The sequence below is a fragment of the Aethina tumida genome, chromosome 6, assembly GCF_024364675.1.
Source record: "Aethina tumida isolate Nest 87 chromosome 6, icAetTumi1.1, whole genome shotgun sequence".
NCBI classification, from domain to species: Eukaryota; Metazoa; Arthropoda; class Insecta; order Coleoptera; family Nitidulidae; genus Aethina; species Aethina tumida.
Window position 1 is genome coordinate 8,845,033 of NC_065440.1, and position 27,702 is coordinate 8,872,734.

At 28.9% G+C, this 27,702-nt stretch overlaps 1 protein-coding gene, 2 long non-coding RNA genes and 1 pseudogene across 3 annotated transcripts; 3 read left to right on the forward strand and 1 right to left on the reverse strand.

Moving 5' to 3' along the window:
* Positions 1–552: 552 nt before the first annotated feature.
* LOC126265980 (uncharacterized) lies at positions 553–6,000 on the reverse strand (annotated as a pseudogene).
* An 11,104-nt stretch (positions 6,001–17,104) lies between these two features.
* LOC126265862 (uncharacterized) lies at positions 17,105–18,144 on the forward strand. Its single transcript, XM_049968746.1, has 3 exons — positions 17,105–17,263; positions 17,608–17,727; positions 17,784–18,144. Exons 2-3 carry the CDS (start codon positions 17,628–17,630, stop codon positions 18,134–18,136), a joined length of 453 nt encoding a protein of 150 aa, XP_049824703.1. The 5' UTR covers positions 17,105–17,263; positions 17,608–17,627; the 3' UTR covers positions 18,137–18,144.
* A 367-nt stretch (positions 18,145–18,511) lies between these two features.
* On the forward strand, positions 18,512–23,633 carry LOC126265886 (uncharacterized). Its single transcript, XR_007548368.1, has 5 exons — positions 18,512–18,563; positions 21,213–21,259; positions 21,331–21,554; positions 21,616–21,744; positions 23,568–23,633. It is a non-coding gene; the product is annotated as an uncharacterized LOC126265886 (long non-coding RNA).
* A 522-nt stretch (positions 23,634–24,155) lies between these two features.
* Positions 24,156–27,702, forward strand: LOC126265880 (uncharacterized). Its single transcript, XR_007548362.1, has 5 exons — positions 24,156–24,457; positions 24,512–24,703; positions 26,375–26,468; positions 26,536–26,760; positions 27,421–27,702. It is a non-coding gene; the product is annotated as an uncharacterized LOC126265880 (long non-coding RNA).

Below are 27,702 nucleotides of genomic sequence, written 5' to 3' on the forward strand. Positions count from 1 at the left end.
GAATAAAACACTATTCGAATAATGATAGGATTTTATTTAAACGTATTTCTGGACTTTTTTATAATATCAAAGTTTATGTTGCCAGGGTACAGCGCCTCGCCCTGAAAAATAATTTGCAAAGCTGTCCCTTATATCTTTAACCTGTTGTCCAGGCCTTTTAGAAACTTGTTGAAATGGTAAGAACGAAGTCATTTTTTCATATCCTTCCCTCCATGACCCAGAAATTAGCTGACCATTATTGTCATGATATAATAAATCTGGGGATAAATATCTTTCCGTTCTGCTGTTACGTAAAAAATTGTGTAGCAACACACAAGTCATGGTAATTTCTGTGACTCTATGAGGTTCGAGAAGTATTGGCTTTCTGAATACTCTAAAAATGGATGCCAATATACCAAACGTGTTTTCTACTATTCTTCGAGCGCGAGAAAGGCGATAGTTAAAAATTCATTTCGGGCTACCTTTGTCGTAAACTCCAGCATATGGTTTTAACATGTGAGTGGACAAAGCAAACGCATCATCCCCCACTAACACATATGGCAATGTTATCTTTCATAAAGGCAATGGTTCATCTGGAGGCAAATTTAACTCATTTTTATGCAGTTTCTGGTATAAAGTGGTATTTCGGAATACACCACCGTCACTAATTCTTCCCTGGTATCCAACATCAACGTATATAAATTCATAAATTTACTAATGCCATAAGTACAATGCTGAAAGTTCCCTTATAGTTGAAAAACTCGATCCCGGTGCTTATTGGAGCTTCGATAATTATGTGTTTTCCGTCTATAGCGCCCAAAAAGGTAACTAAAAATATATCATTGAATAAAAAATGTGAATTTAACACTTTTATTAATTTAATTTTAATTTCGAACTCAATAACAACTTTCATATATTTACTGAAACGTAATAGATCGAAGTTACAAGAGAATTTAATACCATTGAATAGCTGTATATAAAAACGTTTTCATAATAGGCTTGTAGTGCCCTCAAATGATTTTAATGCTTCCAGTTTTTTCTTTCTTCATATAGTCTTGCTCATTATTTGGTTTTTATGTCAGGTATTAGAGGATATCGATAACCTAATAGGAAACAATGAACTATACGAAGAAAATAGTTCAACAACAGCTCCATCTACCCCATCTACTTCAATGGAGATAGTAAAGACGAATTTGACACTGATGTTAAGAAAAAGGGAAAAAAGAGAAAGATGAGTACTAATGAAAGTAGAATGGAGGAAGCTTTGCTACTTTTAAAAAAAGTAGCCAAATCGGAATCATCTACTCCAGATGAATGTTCCTTATATGGCGAATTGCTTCCAACAAAACTGAGATCTTTAGATCCATTTAGCAGAGGAGTTGCAATGCTGGAAATCGACCAATTAATGTTTCGGCATGTGCATAAGCAAAAGTTTTCGTTTCAGGACCCTCAATATAGTAATATGCATAACCCTTCGTTCGGTCATCCACTTTAAATCAGTTTGTGGGATACCCATCCACATCTAATCAACCCATGGAATACTCATCCATGTTTCATGAAGTGGGTACTTCGGGTCCGCCTTCATTCTTGGGAAATTATACCCCTTTACAATCAAACTCTGAAGGGTCTCAGTGCAATACATTTGAATCAAGCCAAGACCAATTGTTAAATTTAAATATACAGATGTCTTAGATAATTAGATAATTATTATAAAAAAGTTTCATTTATTTATATTTATAATGTTATCATTAATGTTTATTTCACTTACAATTTATTAATAAAAAGTTGAATATACTTACCATTATTTTATTTTTGAGTTCTCCATTCAGTGCTCTACATACTATCGGATGCATAAGTGGTCTGCCACTTTCCGAAGCGCTTGACCTCGACCATCACATTCTGTTATCGTGCATCGTTTTGGTTCAAAAACTGAATTAGTCTATATAAGTTTTGACACTGCCTAAAGTGTATCGAAATTACAGAACAACATTTTATACTATAAACAGGACTGCAAGGATTGAAACACACCAAATTATTAACTAATTCTGGCTTTAGGCTTTAATTATTCAGAGAATATTTTTGTGTTTTGTTCAAAATTGTTATAATAACTCAATATTTAAAGCGATTATTTTAATAATAACTATTAAAATAATCTTAATTAATATTATTTTGAATTATTTTAAAAATGATTTAAATTAGTATTTGACCTACTGTGATATATTTTAAAAATATTTAAAATATTACATACAAGAAATAAAATAAACTATTTTCATAACAAAACCAAGTATTTACGAAACGTAAAATAATACATATTAAAACATTTTAAATGTTATGAATAAATATAATAAAAAAGATCGAGTGATTAGAAATTGCTCGTGCCTATGAGTTGAAATTTCACGATATACGATAATTACTTAAATGTTATTAGTATGTAATATTCTATTTAATAATAATGGCAAATTGTTAATTGTATTTACTCTTATGCTGTTAAATAAAAAGTTAACGGTCATGATTCACAACACCCAGTTACTTTTTTAAAACTTTATTTTATGGACAATTTTGCTATTAATTTCTTTATGTAGATTAAATTTAAAACAATAAATTAACAATAATTATTAACAATATATCATACATTTTGTTGTAAAAAGCGACGAAAACAAAATTTGGATCTATGAATTCAAAAATAGCACTTTTGTTTGTTCAAAAAATCGTCACTCTTGTTTTTCATTTATTGTTTCTTTCAATATTATTTGTTATTGTATCTTATAACTCATTCATCATTTGTAATCTGATTCTATAAATGTTATTTTTTAAATCTTGTTGAATACAGTTTAAATAGCCTCGTGTGTAAAATGTATACATTAAATTTTCATGTTATATAATATTGTAATTACTATTATTTATTTTTTTTATTATTGATATTTATTTTAAACAAATAAATTAAATATCAATATTGTAAATGAAAAGGAAAAAAATATAAGATTCATTCTATCGATTTCAGATTCCCTCAGTTACACATATTTTGTACTTTTTTTATTTATTTAAATTGTTTATGAGATTCTGTACGTAATATTATACAAATATTTAGAAATTTAAGAATAAATAAATGAATAAATAGAATGACTAAATTATATGAATTGCCTGATTTTTAAAATTATTTTATACTTTCACTATTTTGGCGTATTTTTATCAACAATGGATTTTTAAAAAATTATTTATACTAATCAATTTTATAATTATTTCTGTGTATGTGTGTATTTTGTATTCGGAACGTTACTGCTGTTTATATTAGTCGCGAAGTGTTTCTTTTTGTCTTTTTTGTTATTAAAATTGAATATAAGAAAACTGACTGCGAATCTCCAACATTGTAGTTGATACATAATTTAAAATTAATATATCACAAAATTCACGTCGTGTTACGATTCGATTCTTAAATCTAAATCATCTTAGATCTCAAAATGTCGCTTTGCACAATGACCATAGTGTTTCCCATTTCATTTTATAATCACAAAATTGTATTTATTTTATTATGTAGAGGTTCTCTTCCTTCGCTACATATAAAATTCAATATTTACTTTGTTCTTTAAGGAAAATTATTCGCATACGTGTTTCTTTGTTTAGATTCATATTTGTTGACTTCTATTCACAATAACAATTCACATTGAATCGACAACACATTTGGGAATCTCATCTTACGATGTGGTGTGGAGTAGGCAGTGTGTAACAGAGCTAGAAAACCGTTATAAGTGTTTAAAAAAACAGTTTATACAAACTGTTTTTTTAAACACTTATTATTATTATACAATAATTTTAATATGTGGCAGAATAGAAATCATAAATAAAATATTTAAAAAAATAGGGGGATAGTCGGGGAGACTGGTAAACCATTGTATCATCCGTACTTTTTGTTGGTACTTATTTGTATCAACTGTTCTATAAAAATCATACAATTTAGCAAATTGTGAATTTATTTTATTGTACACTTCAAACTTATGTGGTACCTATGTGGATCAATTGTACCGAAAGGGTTAACCAATCGGTTTATTTTTTTTGCAATAAATTGTCAGCATTTGTGTTCAAAATGTGTTTCTGCCTTTCATCTAAATTCTGTTTGTTGTATGTTATACCATATAATAACTACAAAATTTACTATTATAACCAAAAACTAGAAATTGCTGAGAAAAATCCATTATAAAATTTATTATATTATATTATTATTATTATATATATACCTGAAAGTATTTTTTGCACTGGAGATCCTTAAAGACACATCTTTTCAAGAAGTCATCTAACCTAAAACCGTAATGTAATTATTATAACTGTTGTATAAGTACTTTATGAAATTTGGCAAAAACAATAACTAACCAGCAAAAATGAAATGAATTAAAAAAAATTTTACATTAAATTCAATGATTGAACAATATAAATAAACTACATTCTAACAAGATATGTAAAATAATATAAAATAACAAATACAAACAATTAGATTGTATATACTGATACATAAAAAGATTCTTACCAGAAATATACTTTCTCAAATTAGTAACATTCCTCGACCTTCTCTAACCTAAAAACTACTGAATTTTCGCCATTCTAAAATCTAGTAAATTATTTCCTCTAACTAAAATCACTAAATATTCCTTATAAATCTCGGAAATTTTTGGGGAATTTTTATTACCAATTTATAAAATTAAACATTAAAAATCCCTACAACCCCAGACGTAACGGTCGTGCTTTTTCGACGATTCCGAACGTCTATCATCCGCTGTTGCCCCTCCGCCCTATTTGCTTGGCCCCAACTGGAAGTAACCAAATATTCTACGGATGCATACAGTATGTAACAGAGCTAGAAAACCGTTATTTAATTGCTTCGTGGGAGGATTTTAGACCACCACTTGGTTTAGGTGCTCACGTATTTGTTTTTAGATTTTGAATGGTTTTCATAAAACTTATCTTGCATATGTTAACCATAAAATAGTCGTAAAATCACACAAAATTTATTTTAAAATATTCCTATCTTAATGTCCACATTACTTGATTTTTAACGCAACAGATTTCCTTTCGAACCCTCATCAAGTGCCAAGGTGTTGTCGCACAGTTGGTTTGTAATTTAAATGACTGGATTTCTACATGTCTTTATGTAGAACTATTAATAAAATATTCTTAAATTAAATTAATTAATTAAAAGGTTTAATATATTACCCCTAAGTGAAATCTTAGAGAATTGTAACTCTGTTCTTTTTATTTATGTTTTTTTAGTTCATCTGATTGGTTGAAGTAGGATCGTTGTTGGAGACATTCAGATTCTTACGGGTCTTAAATCACCACCTACTTCACCCCCTTCCTAGAATCCGAGTTTATAAAACTCTGGGATTCATTTATTTCGGAAGATTTTTACCCGAATTTTTCAAGTGTCAAGATCGAAGTTCTTTTAGTTGTTTTTACTTACTGTTTGTCAAAGTTCAACCTTTTTGCCAAGAATTTAAGTAAATTTAAATCATCATCATCAATTTTTTCTATTTATATTTGTTTGTTTTTGTTTTTCTTATATTTATTTGTTAATATAGTTAGGTTGTTTAAAATTGAGTTTTAATTAATTCCGAACTATAAATTAAAGAACAATAAAACAGTGAGTAGAAATTATCTAATATTTCGGTTTGGTGAAAGGTATGAGTATTGAGTAAAGACTTTGGTTATACCGATTGAATTATCATCGGTAACCCGTTACAAGTGCACGGTAATTCAGAATGTGACCGTAACCGCCTGACGTCAATGAAGTGGCAGACCACTTATGCACGTGATAGTACATCCTATACACATCGAGATACTGTTTGTGGTGAAAATTTAAACAAGTACGACAGGCTTTGAAAGCTAACTCCAGTAGGTGAAAATCTTAGTGTTGGTATCCTTTTTGGCTATAACTGGACCTATTTTACTTAGCAAAAATTCAAAATCTGTGGCTGACATTCGACAAAAATTTTCAAAATAATTTGATGGCTCACGACGTAAATCGTCTAACATGTTTGTGATATTATATCTGCAATAAGATATTTTCTAATGTTTTATTAATAGTTAATAGTTAATATTTACGTAATAAGTGGAACACTTAATTTTCTACCGTTTCGCAAGTTGTTTTACTTACCTATTTCGACTCTTATATATAGAGCACATCCACCATCGTCTTTTTCTTATTTCATTGCATTCTTTTTTTTTTAAAGTAGCACTCAGAAAAATAAAGGTCGCTGCACAGGCAGCAATCCGCTCGCCGAGTCCCGCGCCGTTGGATTCCAGCTTATAAGAACACAAAGACTATATACACTTATAGATTGCTAACTCTGTAGTAAATTTTGGTAACCAAATAAACGTGGACAGCGCCATCTATTGGGACTGAACAGTTCTAAAATAACCCGCCAAGTATTAGGGGAATCCCATAGGTCTAGGTTTATATTAATTTTTTATTTTTATTTATTAAAATAATATTTTTAATAAAAAACTCAGACTATTAATACACATTTTTTATTTTTTCATTTTTAAACATTTAGTAAAAGCTTTAATTGCTAAATTGTCTAAATTCTTATGCCTACTATCTTTTCCTTTTAATAAATTATTTATATTTTTTATATAATAAAATAAACAAATATTTATAACAATTTTATAAAAAAACAATTTGAAATTTTTATGCCTCGTACAAAATAAAGTTTCTACTTCTGAATTTCTTGTTTGAACACATTTTAATATAATTTTTTTTAAATGAATTTTATGAATTATGTTTGGAAGGATGTTAAAAACTATAGAAGAAATATTGTGAAAAATATTCGTAAACTCGCTTTTTCGTTCAGAAAGCAATCCACGAAGATAACGTTTTCGCCTAATGAACCTATTTGGGGGAAGATTTTTTTCAGTTACCATTAACTTTCTACAATTAACACATGATAGTTTTTTAAACATTTTTTTTAATAACTGCACCAGCTACATATGGTGTAGACAAATCTGATGTTTTATACAGAGTGTGATGGTATTCTGAAACAAAATCAATTTCGCTGTTTGACTCACTAGTGTCTTCTTGTGCAATGAGATCTTTTAAACTATCCAATGCCCCCGTCGATAAATCCTTTTCACAGTTAAAACTTGGGGAGTGTGATGACATAAAATTGTTTACTATTAAAGCTTTGGTTGAGGAGATAAAGGAGGTGCACGTTGGATTGACATTTCTTACTCCATGACTTCTTATTTGACCGAAGAAGTTTTCAAGAGGGTCTTGGTTAAAAGACCTGGGACTAACGAATTTAAATCCCATGTCTAATAACTTTTTCGGTAAATATATGAAGCCACGAAGTGTAAAATGCCAATTTTTTAGTGATGGTGTGACAATTTGATGGGAAGAAGGAGGGGAATTAAAATACATTGATTTTAGAATTGGAAGGGATTGTTGCCAAAACATGAAATGCTTAGATTTGAATGTCACCGCACTTCTTAAATCTTTTCCTACATGAGAATTTATCGCACTGCCATTGACACTATCAAAGAGTTGGTCAAAAAATAGTAAAAGATCTGCTGTTTCTGTTGCCTTAGGGTTCACAAAATATTGAGAATTTGGTGTCAGTTCCTTACTGATTTCAGCCCTAATTTTCAGAGCTGTAGCAACAGTGCTACTAAAAACTTGTGTACAGTCTTTTACCCTCATTTTTCTTATTTTGTGAGGTAAGACATGTTCGTCTGTCAACTTTGAGAACTGACTAAAATTCCCCATTTTCTGGTCCATTTTATAAATATCTATAATATGTGACCAAGAAGCAACTTTATCCAACTCATCTTGCTTAAAATATAATAATTTATTTAATAAAGAATTTCGGACACCTTTTAGCAAATGGGGAGAATCAAACAAATGGACGATTTCTTTGCCATCAATTAAATATCCTTAAAATTTGTTTTCAATATTTTCTTTTATACAATAAGAATTCGTCTCATTTAATAAAACATTAATGGCAGCATTATTTGTTGCTCCTTGATCACATACTGTAGCGACAATTTTCAAACCTGATAAACGAACATGTCTTATTACTTCTTTTAATACCCGCACCAAGTCTACTGTTGAAGTAGTATGTTCACAAAAATAAAAACAAATGGGTTGTTTCCAACTTTTGTGAACACCTTTCAGCATGAAAACTAGAGCGTGATCAGCAAAGTTTGATCGCCTATCATTGGCTCCAAAATCAACAAAACCTTCTACAAAATCTTTTTTGGGATTGTATGAAATGCCACTACTCAAAAAAATTTCATCGAACATTACGACACAGTAAGTATCAATTTTTTTCATTTTACCCACCACACTCTTTAAATGTTTAAAAAACTTCTCATTAATTCCACAATGGAATGGAATTTGGCTTAAGAGATTGGAAAGAGTCTTACGGCTAGATAAACTAACAATTTTGGAAAGGAACCTGTACCCCTTTCCACTCTGCTTAAATGCAGACAAAGCAAAAATTTTATCTTCCATAGTAAATCGCCTCCCTCTAGGTTTCCATCTTTGGTTACGAATCTGATTCTCAATAAAACACAGTGGTGTCATTAACATCCTTCAAAACATTTGTGAGGTTTCTATTTGCCATTATAAGTTTTAATTTTTGTTTTGTTTCTAAATGTTTTTTGTGTGCCCTCTTAGCTGCTCTTGTAATTTTTTGTACTATACACTTCAACTCAATGTATTTCTTATTTAATTTGGTTGCTCTCCTTGGACCTGAAAATAAGTTTTAAATTAACAAAAGATTAATAAGAAATTTTTAAATGAAGCAAAAATATTATGTAGTAATTGTAGTTGATCAACTGACAAATTTAACTAATCTATGGCTCTAAATTTAATTTATATGATTTTTATGAAAAAACTTTTCTTAACATACCAATATTTTTAAGAATGTAAACAAAAAAGTTGTTATACAATGTGGTTTAAGGCTGCAAAAAAAAAATAAAAAAAAAAATCAAAAATGAGACAAATCATAAAAACACACTGGTATCTACAATCTACCCCTGCCATTAATATATTTTACACTTACTTCTTTTGGGAAGAATTTGCTGATATTCTGCTGCCATTGTTCATAATTTAGCATGGAGGATGCCATTGAAGTATTCGAAGTTGAAGGTTCTTGGATAACGTTTAACTCTGTATCATTTTCCATAACTCTGAATACCCGTTTTCTGTTATAAATTTTTGTAGGTTTTAATACTGATTTTACAGGACTAAATTCTACATTAGAAGTAGTACCCACATTTTCTAAAATAAATATGATTAATTTATGTCATGTCTTTAAAAAAAAAAATTACCTTTTATTTTTTTAGGAGTTGATGTAAGGGTTTCAGGAGGGGATGGTGGCAAAAAATTATCATTTTGCGTTTTTACGTATCCTACAAAAAATATATTTAAAGAACATTAAAACTTAACTCTAATACTAAAAATTACCAGGTAAATGAAGTGATGGTAAGGCACCAATTCGTAGTTTTTCATTAGCTTCTTTGCAGCTATCCTCAAAATGTAAACCACAAATAAGGTAATTTCCTATTTGTTTATCATCCAATTGGGAAAGTTTCTCATTATTAATTCTTTGAAGCCAAATAGGGCGAGTTTTTTCATTCGTAGTAATGCTGTATCTATAATTTAAATTACATGGTTTACTATTTACAGAATATAATATTTAATGGTTAATATTACCTTTTTGTCTTTCTATCGTTACACCCAGGTACACAGCATGGTTTTACTCTTCCCATACTTATGAAATATAAATATACCGGTAAATAAAAAGGGCGCTAACACAAACAACACAAATAACACAATTGAGAGGGGAAAATCCTTAAAAAACGCGCACCTGATGGAACTAAACAACGCTAAACAAAGATTATCAAAACCGACGCTAACTCAATTTGGGAATAACGCTTCTTTTCGGATAGATGACCGAGAGAAGGGAGAGCTGTTTCTGATTGGTGGAAATTTAAATGATTGTAATAGCCAGTCCCGATAGATGGCAGTAAAAATTCATGAACCATTTTACCCATTAGAGTTTCCTAGCCCTGTAAGAACAATTGTTTACTTCGAGGTTGATATAAACATGTGGATCCACGGCAGTTCCGATTCAGAAATCGACTCGTGCCGAGTCCATAGGTTCCGAACGTGACTAACTAAAATAACAAGTTCAGTGGAAGTCGGTTTGCTGGTACTTGTAACGGGTTACCGATGATAATTCAATCGGTATAACCAAAGTCTTTTTGAAAGACTCGTTACAACAGGTTAAAGGGAGCGATTTAAATTTTACACAAGATATTGATGAGGTTAGACTATACAATTCTTACTGTATAATTAATTTCAATATCACTAACCTTTGTTTTTGTTGAACAGATCTTCTTCAACTAAGGTGATGTATTACACTCAATACTCACACCTTTTACCAAACCGAAATATTAGATAATTTCTACTCACTGTTATATTGTTCTTTAATTTATAGTTTGAAATTAATTAAAACTCAATTTTAAACAACCTAACTATATTAACAAATAAATATAAGAGAAACAAACAACAAACAAATATAAATATAAAAATTGAATGATTTAAATTTACTTAAATACTTGGCAAAAAGGTTGAATTTTGACAAACAGTAAGTAAAAACAACTAAAAGAACTTCGATCTCGACACTTGAAAAATTCGGATAAAATCTTCCGAAATAAATGAATCCCAGAGTTTTATAAACCCGGATTCTAGGAAGGGGGTGAAGTAGGTGGTGACTTAAGACCCTTAAGAATCTGAATGTCTCCAACAACGATCCTACTTCAACCAATCAGATGAACTAAACAAATTTTCCATTTCTCAACATTGTTGCCAAACTAATTTAAGAGTTTTTCTATATGAAACCCTAATCTAAATAATAATAATGTACTTGGTCTAAAAAACCTTAATGCAATACAAAATACAATACAATTAATTGTTTCAATAATATTACAATTCTAATGTTATTTGCATAAGGAAAAACCATTGTACTTACAAATATTTTCAATCATTTAAAAATCAATTCATTAACTTAAATTTACGAATATCAGAACAGAGTCACAATTCTCTAAGATTTCACGTAAGGGTAATATATTAAACCTTTTAATTAATTAATTTAATTTAAGAATATTTTATTAAATAGTTCTACATAAAAACATGTAGCAATCCAGTCATTTAAAATACGAACCAACTGTGCGACAACACCCTGACACTTGATGAGGCTTCGAAAGGAAATCCGTTATGTTAAAAATCAACTAACGTAGACGTTAAGATAGGAATATTTTAAAATAAATTTTGTGTGATTTTACGACTATTTTATGATTAACATATGCAAGAATAGTTTTATGAAAACCATTCAAAATCTGAAAAAAAATACGTGAGCACCTAAACCAAGTGGTGGTCTAAAATCCTCCCACGAAGCAATTAAATAACGGTTTTCTAGCTCTGTTACATACTGTATGCATGCGTAGAATATTTGGTTACTTCCAGTTGGGGCCAAGCAAATAGGGCGGAGGGGCAACAGCCGATGATAGACGTTCGGAATCGTCGAAAAGGCACGACCTTTACGTCTGGGGTTGTAGGGATTTTTAATGTTTAATTTTATAAATTGGTAATAAAAATTCCCCAAAAATTTCCGAGATTTATAGGGAATATTTAGTGATTTTAGTTAGAGGAAATAATTTACTAGATTTTAGAATGGCGAAAATTCAGTAGTTTTTAGGTTAGAGAAGGTCGAGGAATGTTACTAATTTGAGAAAGTATATTTCTGGTAAGAATCTTTTTATGTATCAGTATATACAATCTAATTGTTTGTATTTGTTATTGTATATTATTTTACATATCTTGTTAGAATGTTGTTTATTTATATTGTTCAATCATTGAATTTAATGTAAAATTTTTTTTAATTCATTTCATTTTTGCTGGTTAGTTATTGTGTTTGGCAAATTTCATAAAGTACTTATACAACAGTTATAATAATTACATTACGGTTTTAGATTAGATGACCTCTTGAAAAGATGTGTCTTTAAGGATCTCCAGTACAAAAAATACTTTCAGGTATATATTTAATAATAATATAATATAATAAATTTTATAATGGATTTTTCTCAGCAATTTCTAGTTTTTGGTTATAATAGTAAATTTTGTAGTTATTATATGGTATAACATACAACAAACAGAATTTAGATGAAAGGCAGAAACACATTTTGAACCCAAATGCTGACAATTTATTGCAAAAAAAAATAAACCGATTGGTTAACCCTTTCGGTACAATTGTTCCACATAGGTACCACATAAGTTTGAAGTGTACAATAAAATAAATTCACAATTTGCTAAATTGTATGATTTTTATAGAACAGTTGATACAAATAAGTACCAACAAAAAGGACGGATGATACAATGGTTTACCAGTCTCCCCGGCTATCCCCCTATTTTTTTTAAATATTTTATTTATGATTTCTATTCTGCCACATATTAAAATTATTGTATAATAATAATAAGTGTTTAAAAAAACAGTTTGTATAAACTGTTTTTTAAACAATTTTAAACGATGTACATTTAAGGTGTAAGATGTATAAAAAAAGAGCAATAGACCTTATCGATGAAATAGAAATATTTTTCATGTTATTATATAATAAAATTTACAAATATTTTTTAAGTTATTATTAGATACAAAAGTTTAAAAATATTTTTATTATTATATAAAGTTTACAATTAATTTTAATATGAAAAAAAAAATTATTCATTTTTGTATTTGTATACTGAATCGCGGGTGCTACAGTTTCAATTAAATATTTATATGAATTTTTCGACAATTCGTATAATTCGAAAAACTTCTGTCATTCGCCAGGATAATTAATCGATAATTAATCTTGTTAGTAAACAGATGCGATCTGCTACAAAAATCGTGCTGCGCCGAATTCGAGCCTCTAAAACAAATTGTTATTAAAATTAGACGTCATTGTCGTCAATGTAAATGTTTAACATTTACAAGAAATTTTATCATTGAATATTAATTTCTACACTTCTAAATATAAAATAAATCTATACTCTAATGTTTCAACAAATATATTGATTTGTCAATTTTTTAACAAGCTTATTCTATAATTGTATAATTATTGCTAATAATTATGGTAAGTATATTATATATTTTTAAATAATTTAATAATAATAGTATTTCTCTTAGAATAAACTTATTATTCTAATAATTAAGTCAGCCCCCTGTCAACTGGTTCCCGGAAGAACAAGCCCAATCTGAGGAAGGTCCTAGAACCTCCCTGGGTGAGGATTGGGCTTGCAGTTGATCCATTGGCTTCCCGCCACCGCTGGCTTGTGGAGCGGTACTGCCCGATGGATGACGGAAAATGTTGCGGACCCCAAATCTTATTTAAGAGCGGCGTTTACTAGACAAGGAATCACACTTTCGGCCAGAAAAGGATGCAAAAGAAAACATAGCCCGTAATGTGGTGCCGCCACGAAATCAACAAACATTCGGTTCTAAAATGTTCTTCTACAATTTTTTTGCATGGAACAGGACCGCACTTGAGATCTCATACATATAGTGAATTTACTGGTTGTAAATAGATTATGAAATTTATAATAGTAATGAATTCTTAATATATTTTTATTAATAAAAATTATATAAAATTAATATATATAATACAAAACTAATAAGTTTTGTGATATTTTCTTTTTTGTGAATTCTTACTATATTTTTATTAATAAAAATTATATAAAATTAATATATAATACAATAATATATATTAAAAATATAATAACGTATACAGTTATTAACTTTTTATTAGTGCTAATAAGTTTTGTGATATTTTGTCGTATAGTTAGTTGTAAACCAATCACATTTTATCATATAAACAAATATAATAAATACATTATACAAATACGGAAGCCAATTTAAAATCTAATATTAATTAAAAAAAAATGATCTCAAAGTTAATAGTGACCCTAGCTCTGAATTTGTATTTACTTCAAACTTTTACTTTCGCATCCTCAAAGTGATGAGTTATACAAATCAATGCATGTAACCTGCGTGTAATTTTTTGGGTCGAAATTTAAGTGAAATGTAAGAACAAAACAAATGGATTTTTTCTGTTCGGGTAGTACTTGACTTAGAAATTTTAGTTAAGTTTTGGTGGTTGAAGAAACATCAGTTTCAAGTAGAGAAACAAATTAGTCTTTTTTAGTCATCAGACGAAGTGTTTTTTGTTATAAACTTTTAAAGGTAAGTTTTTTATTCAATTTTAGTTTTTATATTGAGGTATTATTGTTTCGTATATTTGTTAATTCATGTCATCAATTAATTAATTAATTTTTACTTGTATCACAGTTGTGATATTATTTCATATTTTTGTGTCCTTGGTTTTCCAATGGAAGCGTCTGGATGGATTTGTATTCCTTGTTCATTGTTTGTTGTTAGTTTTTCTCCCCGTGAAATTATTGATTGATTTATTTGAAGAATGTATTATGTTCATTTCAAATCGACTTTAGTGTATTTAAAATAAATATGATAGCTCGTTTTTTTTATTTTGTTTTATTAAATACATATATAGTTTTTTTTTGTTCATATTATTGGTTCACCTAAAATATTAATATTCTTGAATTATTTCTATTATTTTTTCGTGTTGTTACATAACTTGTCTTTGAGCTATTTTGTATTATGTATTTAAATTAACTTAGACTTTATAAAATTGGAAAATCAAGTGACACATAATTTTAATATGAAATTTAAATTTAAAGAAGCATGTACGATTATATATTATAGTATACAATAATAAAATAAAAGCAATATTAATTTTAGAAAATGCCAAACACGCGTGGATTTGTTTCTTGGTCTAAGAAAAAAATCAAAAGTTTACATTTACTTGAACTAAGAAACAGGAAACTGAACAAAATAGGATCATATATTGTGGATAATCTTTTATAACGAATCTACCCACAATTTATTTTAAATGAGATATTAGATCAATTCAAGATTACTAAAAAAGAACAATTTAAATAAATGAAAAATCAATTGGCAATTTAACAACCCATATTATTATTAATAAATGCACCGGCTTACTGCTTCTAATTTTGGAGATGTTAAAATTCAAAGAATCTTGTGTCAATATAGTTAAAAAAATTAATAATTTTTCTACAGAAGCTACGAATAACAGGAAAATTAATGATTCGGTAGCAATAAAAAAATTTGAAGAAGAATGCAATAAAATTGTAAAGCCTGCTGGTTTATTTGTAGATGTTCTTCATGGATATTTATAAATTATATTGTGTATTTTTATAATTAAATTTTTATATTTTCAGGAATTATTTCTGAAGACGAAATTGTGGAAGTCAAGTGTTCTTATGAGATGATTATAATATAGAACTTATAGAATATTACTTTCAGATATAAAATCAATTAAATATTATTGGAACTAATCTATGCTATTTTATTGTATATTCAGGTCCAAAGGAAAAACTTCTCGTTGAAGTAATTCATAAAGACGAATTTTTAGAATAACAAAAAGCTTTCGAAATTAGAAAGATTCTATTTTAATTGTCTAGGACAAGAGATACTATTAAATAGAAGAGGGTGAAATTTAAAATGTTTTGATCCACCCTACATCAGAGAAGCGTAGGAAAAGTGGAGAAAAAATGTCAATTTAATAAAATATTAATTTTTAAAATAATTTGTTTCACTACGTTAAATTCCTATAAATTCCATTCAAATTACAAAGTTTACGCAGTTTACTGTAATTATACATCAACAAATATTGTATATAAAAAGTGTTTTGATTTTAATTTATCAGATAATGAAAATTGTATTGTATTATATTATATTGAACAATAAGCCGAATATCCTGTTTAGATTTCCAGGTTAAAAATTTACTATTTTAATAATTTGATAACTATTTAAATAATGAGTTTAAAATATATATATATTTACATCACATAAATTTGTGTGATACAGACTCACATGTCAGTGGCTTTCTTACATGTGGCCACTTTGTAATTGTGAAATTAGTAGTATTATGAATCAAAGAGTTTTTAAATTTTATTGCTGTAATAACTGGTATAAAAATGTACAAATTTCCCTGAATACGTCCAGTCAATAGGCCATCTATGAATAATGAGTGGAACACAGGACATACCCCCCTTCCTTTATAATAATTTTATTATTTTGCTAATTTGGAGCAAATCTAAAAAACGCAATATTTTTCTAGGAAAATTGTCACCGTACAGTCTTGTTAAATATCTAAGCTTTGACATGACATATTTCATTTACCAAAATATTCTTTATTTTATGAGTTGCTGTACAAAAATGGTAGAAAATGACCTATATTTGACCATCAATAACTTTGTTATTAAATAAAATTACGACTTTAAAACTATGTCATGTGAAAGATCAAATATTTGTTAATCCACACCCAAAATTTGAAATAGATTGATTGCGTAGTTTTTGAAAATGGCTCCAAGTCGTCGGCGGCGTTTGTATAGGGAATTTAACACAGGGAGACGCCGCTCTTAATACGCTTTGCGGCTAAAAACACAAGACTTAAAAAAAAAACAGGTCATAAATAACTGCTAGCGGTTCAACAGCAGTCGTGTTTCAATTCGGAAACCGATGCGTGCCGAACGTAATAAACGAAAACGAGTACTCCAAAATGGTCTTAGACTCCAGAAAGTCGGTATCCGAAATCGCCACACTGGTGTCGAGTCCAAAGGTGCCGAACGTGACTAACGAAAATAACAAGTTCAGAGGAAAGCCGGTTTGCTGGTGCAGTATGCATGCGTAGTATATTTGGTTACTTCTTCACGAAAACTCGTTGTGTGCGGTTGTGTTCGCTATTTTTCTCGAAATATAACGTATTATGGTGGTGATTGAGAATAGAAGCAATTGTACCCTCTACTTTCATAGAGAAACGGGACACGCATATTACCTGCAGGTTCTCTGGGTAATCATGTGTATTTTTACTGTTGGTGGGAGTCGTGCAGTGCCAGGGGTGTTATTAAAAATGATTTGATTTTCAATAATGGCCATAATCACGTCGTTAATTTGGAGGCGATTGAAAATTTGCTATTTTAGCAAATTTTAAGGAACCGTGCCACCAGAAAGCTTTTGCCACTTCGTACCATATATGTGGAGGAGGAGGCAAGGAATGTCGAAGTTGCGAAGCCTCTAGGACGATGAATCGGGCATGGACTGCCACAGTTCCAACAATTTAGCTCTTTAGAACAACTTGAGTTTTTGCGAATGAAACGGTAAGTTATGTATATAAAATATTTTTTTATGGAACGTTTTCTTTTCATATTCAATATATTCATATATTATTATAATTATATCTATTAATAAAATATGCATCCCTTATATTAATATAATAACTTTTTGTCATCTATTTTGTTATTTTTTTATTTCATAACTTACTTTAGGAGAATTCTAATTCAAAATAATTAAAGTTATTATTAAATGAAACGAAATCAAACATTATCTTTCATGACAGAATTTTAATGAACATGAAAATATCTGATAACATTTTTATTTATAATTTGATTTTAACAATAATTGTTTTATTGTATAAAAAAATGAAACCAATTTATTACTATAGATGTTATTTAGTACCGAACAATGGGCGCGTATGGCAATGGTCTACCCCTTCACCCTCAACACTCCCTCCAAGAGCCAAATACTCCCAGGGCGCGTTACACACGTCTGAATAAGAGTATAGGTATGTAAACTCTCATCTCTTTTATCATAAAATATTAATATGATATTTTTTTGCAGAAAACACACAAAGACTACTACAGGAAGAACAGGACATAGGTTCATTCCTTCGCCGTCTAAGCCATCTCGTGGATGGCCTAAAATTAGTAATAAACCCAGATATTGCGGTATTTGATAATGGAGACATCGTACCCAATATTCAGGCGGCTGTTCCTCCTGTAATACCGAAAATGGCAGCCGTAATACCAGAAGAAGAGGTGAATGGAGAGGCAGCCACAGTGGCTGTTGCACCTGTTCCTGAGGTGGCCCCGATGGTTTTGAAAGGGGAACCATCACCTCTTCACTATTTTGCGCCTGTCAAACCACCACCCTTGGAAAGTTTTCCACCCGTGGTAGCTGAATATATATCTTAGTCTCCGTTGTCCTCCAGGATACAATTTTGGCACTGCGACATTATCAAAAGTCATCCAACCGTAAGGTAATTAATATATTTAAAAAGTTTGTTGAACAGTCTAATCTGAATATATATTTTAGTCCTCGTTGACCTCCTGCATACAATTCTGGCATTGCGACAACATCGAAAGTCCTCCAACCGTAAGGTAATTAATATATTTACGAAGTTTATTGAAAAATGTAATCTATCTATATGTTCCAGCCCCTGTTGTCCCCCAGCATACAATTCTAGCACTGCAACAACGTCGAAAGTCCTCCAACCGTAAGGTAATTAATATATTTAAGAAGTTTGTTGAAAAATCTAATCTGAATATATATTTTAGCCCTCTTGTCCTCCAGGATACAATTCTGGCACTGCGACGACGTCGAAAGTCCTCCAACCGTAAGGTAATTAATATATTTAAATACTTTGTTAAAATGTCTATGGTGGATATGTATTTGTTTATATGTTTTTTAGTCCCGATTTTCTACCACCATCGCATTGTACTATGATGAGTATAAATCTGTTTTCCTTTGTTCAACTTAGGGCAATTAAAAATAACAAAACATTGTTGAAAAATTAAGTTAATTTTTGATATAATTTAATAATTAAATTTAATTCGAAATTTGACTTAAAATTAAGCCGTCAGAATCATATGGATTTGAAGTTTCGTAATCCGTATGAGAGAGATTATCAATTTCTGGCTGATGTTTCGGAGACAATAATGCTCCTCCACCGCCTGTAGCCATTAATTCCCACCTTTCCTCCGCGAAATTCACACTTTCTTTTCCTCTTAACCTTATCCCACAACCTTTTCAACTGAATTGTTTTTTTCTGTAAATATTTTAATTTAGTCAGTTACCAGTGAGTTATAATAATAATATATATTGCTCATCGGCCGCTGCATTAACCTCTTGCTCAATTTTTGCCTCAATAATGGGATGTCTTGCCAAAATCTGGAGAAACAGATCTTTGTTGTGAATTGAATATTACGTAGATATTTTAACTGACTGTTCGTGCTAGCTAAATAAGTCTATTTAACAGTTAAATAAAACTTTATTTTTCACAATTTACACTGTCAAGCTTAGATGTTATTTTTACAAAAGTTTGTGTCAGACTGCTGTCCGCCCTTTTGGATGGGCCTATTTAAAATGGGAAATGTTTACATAAACCCCATTAGGAGATACTTTTAATTAGTAAACAAAAATATTCCCAATCCTGAACCACTTAGAAATAAGATTACTGACTAATATATAAACTACATCTAACATAAATATTAATACATATAACTTGCTTCTAAATCAGACTAAACTCAAAAAGCACTGAAAGATGACCGACCACTCTTGCAAGATCCAAAGTTGTAAAATATGAACATTTGCCTAGTTGATCTAAGATATCGGAAATGTTTGGCAAAGGATAACGATCTGAAACTGTAACTTCATTTAATTTTCTGCAGTTGATGACTTCGTGCCATTTAATTTTACCACTAGCATCAGGTTTCTTTGAAACTACCCATACTGGCGAGGACCATGGGGATATAGAATGTTGAATAATATTTTGATCCAACATTTTGTCAATTTGATTTTTAACTTCCGCTTTATGAATATGCGGATGTCGATATAATTTTGTATAAATTGGCTTCGAATTTCCAATATCAATACAATGTTTGATCTCGATAATAAACGACAAATTATCCCTGTTTAAGTAAAAGAATTAATTGTATTTTAAACATAATTCTTCAATTAAAAATCTTTCATTATTTAAATGTTCTAGTCTTAATTAATAATGAATTCTATCATTTCGAGATTCCGATTTTAAATTATCATTTTCATTTATATTTTCAATAAGATTATTAATATAATTAATGTTTGATAATTTTAAGATTTCAATTGGATTAATTCGTGTTTCGATTTCTTCTTCGCCTACATTACAGACTGATGTTAAGAAATATCGATTTTCTACTTTAACGATTGCTTCTGCCAATAATAAATTTTTATCAAAAACATGTTTTAAATAAAGGCCTTCTTTGAATATCAAATTTGTTTTTACATTTATTATTTGTTCAGTTCTTGGAGGAATTCTTACTTTAACTGATTGTTGAAATTCTTTATACAATTCATTAATATACATAGATATTAATGCGTTAACATTCCAAAATATAATTTCATTTTTATTCAGTTCAGTTGTTGCTCCAAAGTGTTTTAAAATATCTATATAAAAGATTCTGTCATATTCTAAGTTTAGATCATAAATATAAATATCATATGTGTCATTAAATATGTTAAATTTGGATTTTTTATTAATTGTAAAAGTACCGTTTTAAATTTGCAATAGTCTCCAAAAACAAATATAGATAATATAGCTTCAAATCATCAGCATAGGCTAGATTACAGTATAAAAACAAACTTAACAAGTCATTGATGAGTAAAAGGAATAATAGGGGTCCCAAGTTAGACACCTGTGGTACGCAAGAGGATGCACACTGCAGTGTAAGTGGTCACGGCTGATTTTATAGTGTTCCAGTCGTCTGAACCATAGATTGATATAATTTCTCTTGTGCTTCCGGTGATTTTACTAAGAATTCCTTATTATTGAGAACACTGGTTGATGTGGGTGGATTGGTTGCATCATAAAATTTGATTTGAATTTATAAAATACGAAATATACTCATGTTTACTAGGTAACGCAAAACGAAACGGCCTGTAACGTTGCCACCACAAAATATTCAAAATACTACAGTACTCGCATCCAAATTATATAAAATTAATATATAATGCAATAATATATGTGAAAAATATAAATATTTGTTAAAATTAGACAACCATCAAAGCCGATCTATCTATGGTTACTTACTTATTTGTCAATTTATTTTCTACACATTGAACGTCTCTAAACGGGAACAAGACAAGACGCCATATTGTATTCCGAACCGTGTACAACATAACCGATCTTTTGTTGTTATTGCGTTTTACTCAAATGCCCAACAGTATTAAATAAATTGAATAATTGAAATAACTGTTATGTATGTAATGTAAACATCCATATTTCCCCAACAGTGCTGAGGACGAAGAAACACAAGAAGAATATAAACATAACCTCAAAGGTAATGAATGTGTCAATAATGAAAATATGATTAAAATAAGGCAAGATTAAACCAAACAACTCTGTTTCTAGGTTGTTAGTGGAAATATATGGTAAAAAATGTGAGTCAGAGAAGTAAAAGAGACTAACAGTTTAAATAATGTTTTGGTGAGAAGGCAGACACAGTCCAATGCTCCATAGTAAATTGCCTTCCAAACAAATAATAAGTATATTCACATCAGCTAAAGATTCAAATAATCCTACTCCAAGCTTACAGTTATAGAAACTGAACAGAGAATAAACCAAATTAAGAAATTGTAAATATTCTACTCACACTAACTTTAGATCAGTTTTAGACTAATGTATATTTGTTTTCAGATTTACTGTGAACCTCCAATTGAAGCCAAATTTATTATTTTATATTTTTAGGGGACAATGACTGAAGAAGCATTGACAAAACAATGATTAGATATTTCATGCTGCCCACCAGTAACCAGGCTATTAAAGGTCAGTGTGTGTTATTTTGCTTCCCTCCTAACTTGGTTGGTTGTAGATAGTAGTAGTAGAGAGTAGTAGTAGATTTGAGAGGACATCCAAAATCAATTATGGAAAATACTAAAACAAATGAACATGGTAATTTCAATACTTGTCCTCACTTGTTTTTGTAAAGAAAAAAATTTCCAGTTTTTAATTTAATTGACTAACATTCACAACTAAAGGAACATTAAAATTAATAATTAGCAAGTTCAATATTGTCAAATATAGAGTTTCAATTCATTTAAATCACAACAAAGATATAAATAAAAGTACTGCAACCATTAATTTTTAATTGTTTCATTAGTTCTTCTGGGTGTTAAATAATTTGTTTAAGGATTTCATACAATAGTAACTACACTTTTGAAATTTTTCTATATATCTTGCATTTCTTTTTTGACAATGTGGATTGTGAATATATCTTGATTTTGATTAATAAATTGAATTGAAAAAAAAAACTGTTTATGACTAATTTTTACAGTGAAGACTCAACTCATAGCTTCATAGTTTTTTAAAAATTCAAATTTATGTTAAATCTGAAACATGAAACAAATTGGCTTCTATTTGGGCATTGAAATTCAGTGAATTAAAAATACATTGTTTTGGAGAAAAATGCCTCCTATCTATCACTCTGTCCACTTAGGCGGGAAAGTTATAAACATTAAATTTGTTTATTATGTTTAAAACTCTGACGATTCCAAATACCTTGAATAATTGTTTCTAAATAAACACCAAATATGAGATTTTGTGTCTAATATTATCACTTTTTACTATTGTATAAGTTTTTAAACAGATACTTTCAAGGATTAACATTGTTTCAACAACTGAATTATTAAGGCATTTGATTCGCATAATTTTCTGATAAATGGCATTAATAAAAGTACAAAGTATAAAAAAAAGAATTTTCAAAAAATGATTTTAATGTAAAGGGAGGATAAGTCCAATATAAAATAAACTTTTAGAGGTTCAGTTATTATAAGAATTCTTTCTATTGTTGGGAAAAACGACAATCATTTAGTTTATGAACGGTAAAAATGTTATTGATAATTGGTGTCAACAAATTCACAAAAAGTTTTAAAGTAGCAAGTTTACATATGATTAATTAAAATTTTTTAAAACTATATATTCCAAGTCAATTTGTAGGCAGTCACAACTGATGTGAAAAGAGTTATTTATAATGTGGACAGGAAGTTTTCATTGATTGAATTTTAATTGGCTAAAAATATTTGAACCAGCTCTATTAATTTCGCTAAAGTTTGTATTATAATTATCTCCCGAATGTGAAAGAAACACAAACTTTTGTATCAACTAATATTTTTGGGAACAAAAGAGAATAATATATTATAATTTATTGTACATTATTCATTTATTATAAAAGTTTCTAGCATATTTGTTTGTTTGGTTTGGCCTAAAACAGGTATGTTATATGTGTTCCTTTGTTCTAAAGCAGTGAATTAATTCGCCGTGATTTTGAAAGAAATAAGTTGTTGATGCCTTCATGCGAAATATTGGCCATTCGTTATGAATTGCTGCAATTAGTTCCTGAGGAGTTGTGGTTGGATTTAGTCTCCTTAAAATTGCTTGACCCACCATATCCCACACCTGCTTCGTTGGTCAATTCAATCTTTACATATTTGCTTCTTCTAACAAATTTTGGACTTTTCTCGTACGGTGGGACCGAACCTTATCGTCAATTCAATAATCTCTATAATTGGTCTGATAACATTTTGAAATTCCATTCATTATACCGTCCCAATACACTTTAGTCCTTAACTGAAATTGTTCTACTTTTCTAGGAAAAACCAGCCGTACTCCACTGCGGTAAAAGCCAATTTACGTGCTTTTAAGCCCTTTCTAGACTGGTGAGTATATGTTGATCTTACATTCGCATCATGTATCGGAGCTAGAAAACCCTTATTAATGGTTTAGTTCGGAGAATTTTTAAACCACCCCTTTGTTTAGGTTGTCACAAATTTTTTAAAATTTAAATGGGTGTTCTTAAAACTAATCTTACATATACTAATTATAAAATCATACAAAATTTATTCAAAAATATTCTTAACTTAATCTTTACGTTGTTTGGTTTTTAACATAAAGGATTTCCTTTCGAACCCTTATCAAGGGCCAGGGTGTGGTTGCACAGTTGGTTCAAAGTTTAAATGGTTGGATTTCTACATGTTTTTATGTAGAACTATTTAATAAAATATTCTTAAATTAAATTAGTTAATTAAAAGATTTAATAAACCCCTACCTGAATTCTTAGAGAATTGTAAGCCTGTTCTTTTCATTTATGTTTTTTCAATATTAATAAATTTAGTTAATGAATTGATTTTTACATTATGGAAAATATTTATAAATACAATGGATTTTGCTTATGCAAACAATACCGGAAACCCTAATTATGAAAGTCATATTAAAGGCATATTATTGTTATTAATTGTTAGGGATCATCCCGTGTAGCTACATTTTGGTAAGTTACCTCTCGTTGTAGTGTAACTTCCAAGTTGAGGAGAGTCAGATGTAGTGAAACCAGATTTATTAGTCGTTTGTACCTTCCTGTATATTAAACTGTAATTATCTGTTGATATACCGCACGGTATATATAGCTTGTCTCAACTGTTGTCAGAGTAACCACGTGGATTGTCGGTGTTTTTGTCCACTGTATGCTACATTTGTACTGGTCATGGTGAGTGTTCCTGTTTGTGTATTTTTTGTTTCTATTTTAATTTATGCATTGTAGTTTGCAACTAAGGAAAACCAAGGGTCACCTGTTAGTGCATGAAACTAGTGACTAAGAGTCGTGTTTTCATCAAACCCAGCCCATCTGAAAATGCCCAGGCGTCCTAAATTAGGAATACGGAGAGATTGGCAAAGATGTATCTATCAAGCTGGAGGTTTTGAAAAAGAATTTCTACAAAGTGAATTATTGAAGGTTAGAACCCTTTTTTTATTATTATGATTACAGAAGTTATAAAATATTTTTCAACAAATGCATTATTTCAATTTATAAATTATATTTAACCTGTCTGTGATCTGTTTTTTATTTGATTATGATAAGAAAAATAATAAAATACATTTTAAATATTTCATTTTAAACAAAGAAACAAAATTAGAAAGTAACTAACAATTTTTTGTTTAATTAATAGTACTTAATTTAACAACTAGTAATAATTATATTTAAAACTATAGCAAACATAATTATAAACACATACATTTATTTAGTTTCACAACACATCTTTGGCGATAAAGGAAACTTTGCAAATATTATATTTAATTTGCCAATGGTATGTAATCAGTACAAATGTTAATTTCATTGTCATCAAGTTCCTGTGAAAGTTTTGTCATTTCAACATTTTAAGTATTAAATTTCTTAACATTAATTATTAATACCACACTAATTTAAAAATTGGTCTGTTCAATACTTTTATTAAACTAATTAAGTTACAAAATGGTTTTCATTGTTTCAATTTATAATATAGTAATTAAATTATATTACTTTTATGTTATATTATTAAAAATTGTCTTTTCTACAATGAAAGGAACTGGATAGTAGACAGATAAAGTATGTATTTATTTACATTTATTTTAGTTAAATAATTCATTTATAAATTCATTAAGTATCCCAAAAGTATTTAATTTTAAATGCGTATCGCCAACAAAATTAAATCAGATTTTAACAATTTTTTAAATTCCATTGAAAACAAAGTGATTCTAACTAGGTCTTACAGTATTTTTTTAAAAATACAGTAAATTACTAGTGTAGGTTCTCAATAAATTGCAATGGTTATTTAATTGATTTTAATAGTGGACAATGAAGCATTGGAAGCTGCAAGAATGTTAGTTTGGTTTTCTCAGGACAACTTTACTTTTTTATAGAATTAAAATAAAACTAATTTCATTAAAATTTTCGAATTTTAATGATGCGAAACACATATTTGAATTTAATTGTGGTAATTTAAAAAATATATAATCATAAATATTTTATTTATCAAAGACATGGTTCCATAACTAGAAAATTAATAAGGCCTGCTGTAATTTTATTTATCCATTTATTTCAAAGTTTACTTGAAAGTAAGTATTGTGACTATAAAATACAATAAATACAATATTACATATGTACAGTGATGTGAAAATAATATTTTCAATTCCTTTAAGAAAAAAAAAAACAGAAAAATAATTGATTTACAAAGTTCTTTAAATTTTCATGTGAAAAAAATAGAGACAATTTCAGAATTGCCAGAAATGTATTTGTTTGAATAGATTTCTTTAATGTAATTAGTACTTAGTTGCTTTACTTAGTCTCTATTTTTAATAACTGCCAAACATAGACGAGGCATTGAGTGTATCATCTTTGGCACGTTTCTTGGGGAATGGAATTTCATGCTTTCTCCACCAGGAACCACCGTGCCACAAGTTTTTGAAAATATTGAAAACATGTTTTCATTATACATGAATATCACAACGAATTTCTTGTAAAAAATATTTTTATTTTTAGTAAATATTAATATTACCACAATTTTATTAATAAAATAAAGAAAATCCATATTTTTGAAATAAAAAAGCTAACTATTCCAATATATTCAACATTATTTTTTTATTTCAGTCGTGAACGATAGAGCAAAGGGGAAGAGAAAGAACCACATCTAAAAGAAAGATGATTCAACTAAATATATAACGGTTAGACGTTTCCGGTCGGGGTAGGCAACCCAAATAACACAATTTCTATATATATTTTATTATGCATGTTTAATTTTTATATTTTAGGTATGATAACAAGCTCCTTCGAAATTTAATAAGCCAATGGTGATAAGAATATTGAGGTGTGACGTCTTGTTATACATTGTATTAATTGAAGAAATACTAAGAACAACCAGTGTCCAGAAGAATATATCAGTGTCTCTCAGAATGTTACAGTCTTCTCATGATAAATGAATGATTAAATTGACATACATACAAAGTGAATCTGATACGAAAGAAGTTAAACTTAAGGTCAGTACTTTGAGTTTATTTAATCCAATGTACATTTTAATTATAGAAACAAAGATGCACATGTTTAAAAAATTATTGGAAACAAGTAAATGGAACAACTAAACATTAAACTATTACATATATTTACATGAGATTTGAATAGGCAACATTCAAATACATTCTGAACATTTTGAAAACATATTTACTGACACATAACGTAATAAAATTTACCCTGAAATGTAAAAACATCTGTAAAAATAAACCTCTTTTAATTATAGTTGTTTGATCAAACTTTTCTGGCTTAAATTGAGGTAGAAAGATTGAATTGTCAATAATTTGTATATAAAAATATTTATATTTATACATTAAAAAGAAAAAATTAAAATACTTTTTAAGCATGTTTGAAGTAACAAATGAAAGAGATTTCTTAGATGAAATTTGAGAAATTATTATATCGATTAAGGTTTACAATAATCTCAGCTATGTATTATTATACAAATATTTTCTCGTAAGTTATTTTATTTATAATTCTAACAAAAATAGACTGGTTGTACAAGTGTAATTATAATTTAAAATATTTTCAGTTAAAGAACTACATCTAAAAGAAGGATTATTCATTTCAATATATATTTGTGACAATTTCAATATGCACGTGTTTATATTATAATTTTTATATTTTAGGGTCATCGTCGCAAGAAGATTGAGGTGTGAAGTCTTTTTAAACATTGTATTAAATGAAGAAATACTAAGAACAACCAGTATCCAGAGGAATATATGAGTATCTGTGTACCAGATATTGAAAATTTCGCACCATAACTGACATTTAAAATAATTGAAATTATGTATGTTACTTAAAACTGACAATATTTTAAGTAACAAGCATAAATTATTATTTCTGTTAAATTTCTATTAAAAATTATATTTTATTGGGTATATTATAGGTATATAATTTGTTGTCAAAAA

Bases quoted from the DNA above. Each gene is read 5' to 3' on its own strand.
- LOC126265862 (XM_049968746.1), top strand. From the start codon at position 17,628: ATGGGCGCGTATGGCAATGGTCTACCCCTTCACCCTCAACACTCCCTC. The intron at 17,728-17,783 runs GTATGTAAACTC...ATTTTTTTGCAG, and splicing joins ACGTCTGAATAAGAGTATAG to AAAACACACAAAGACTACTA.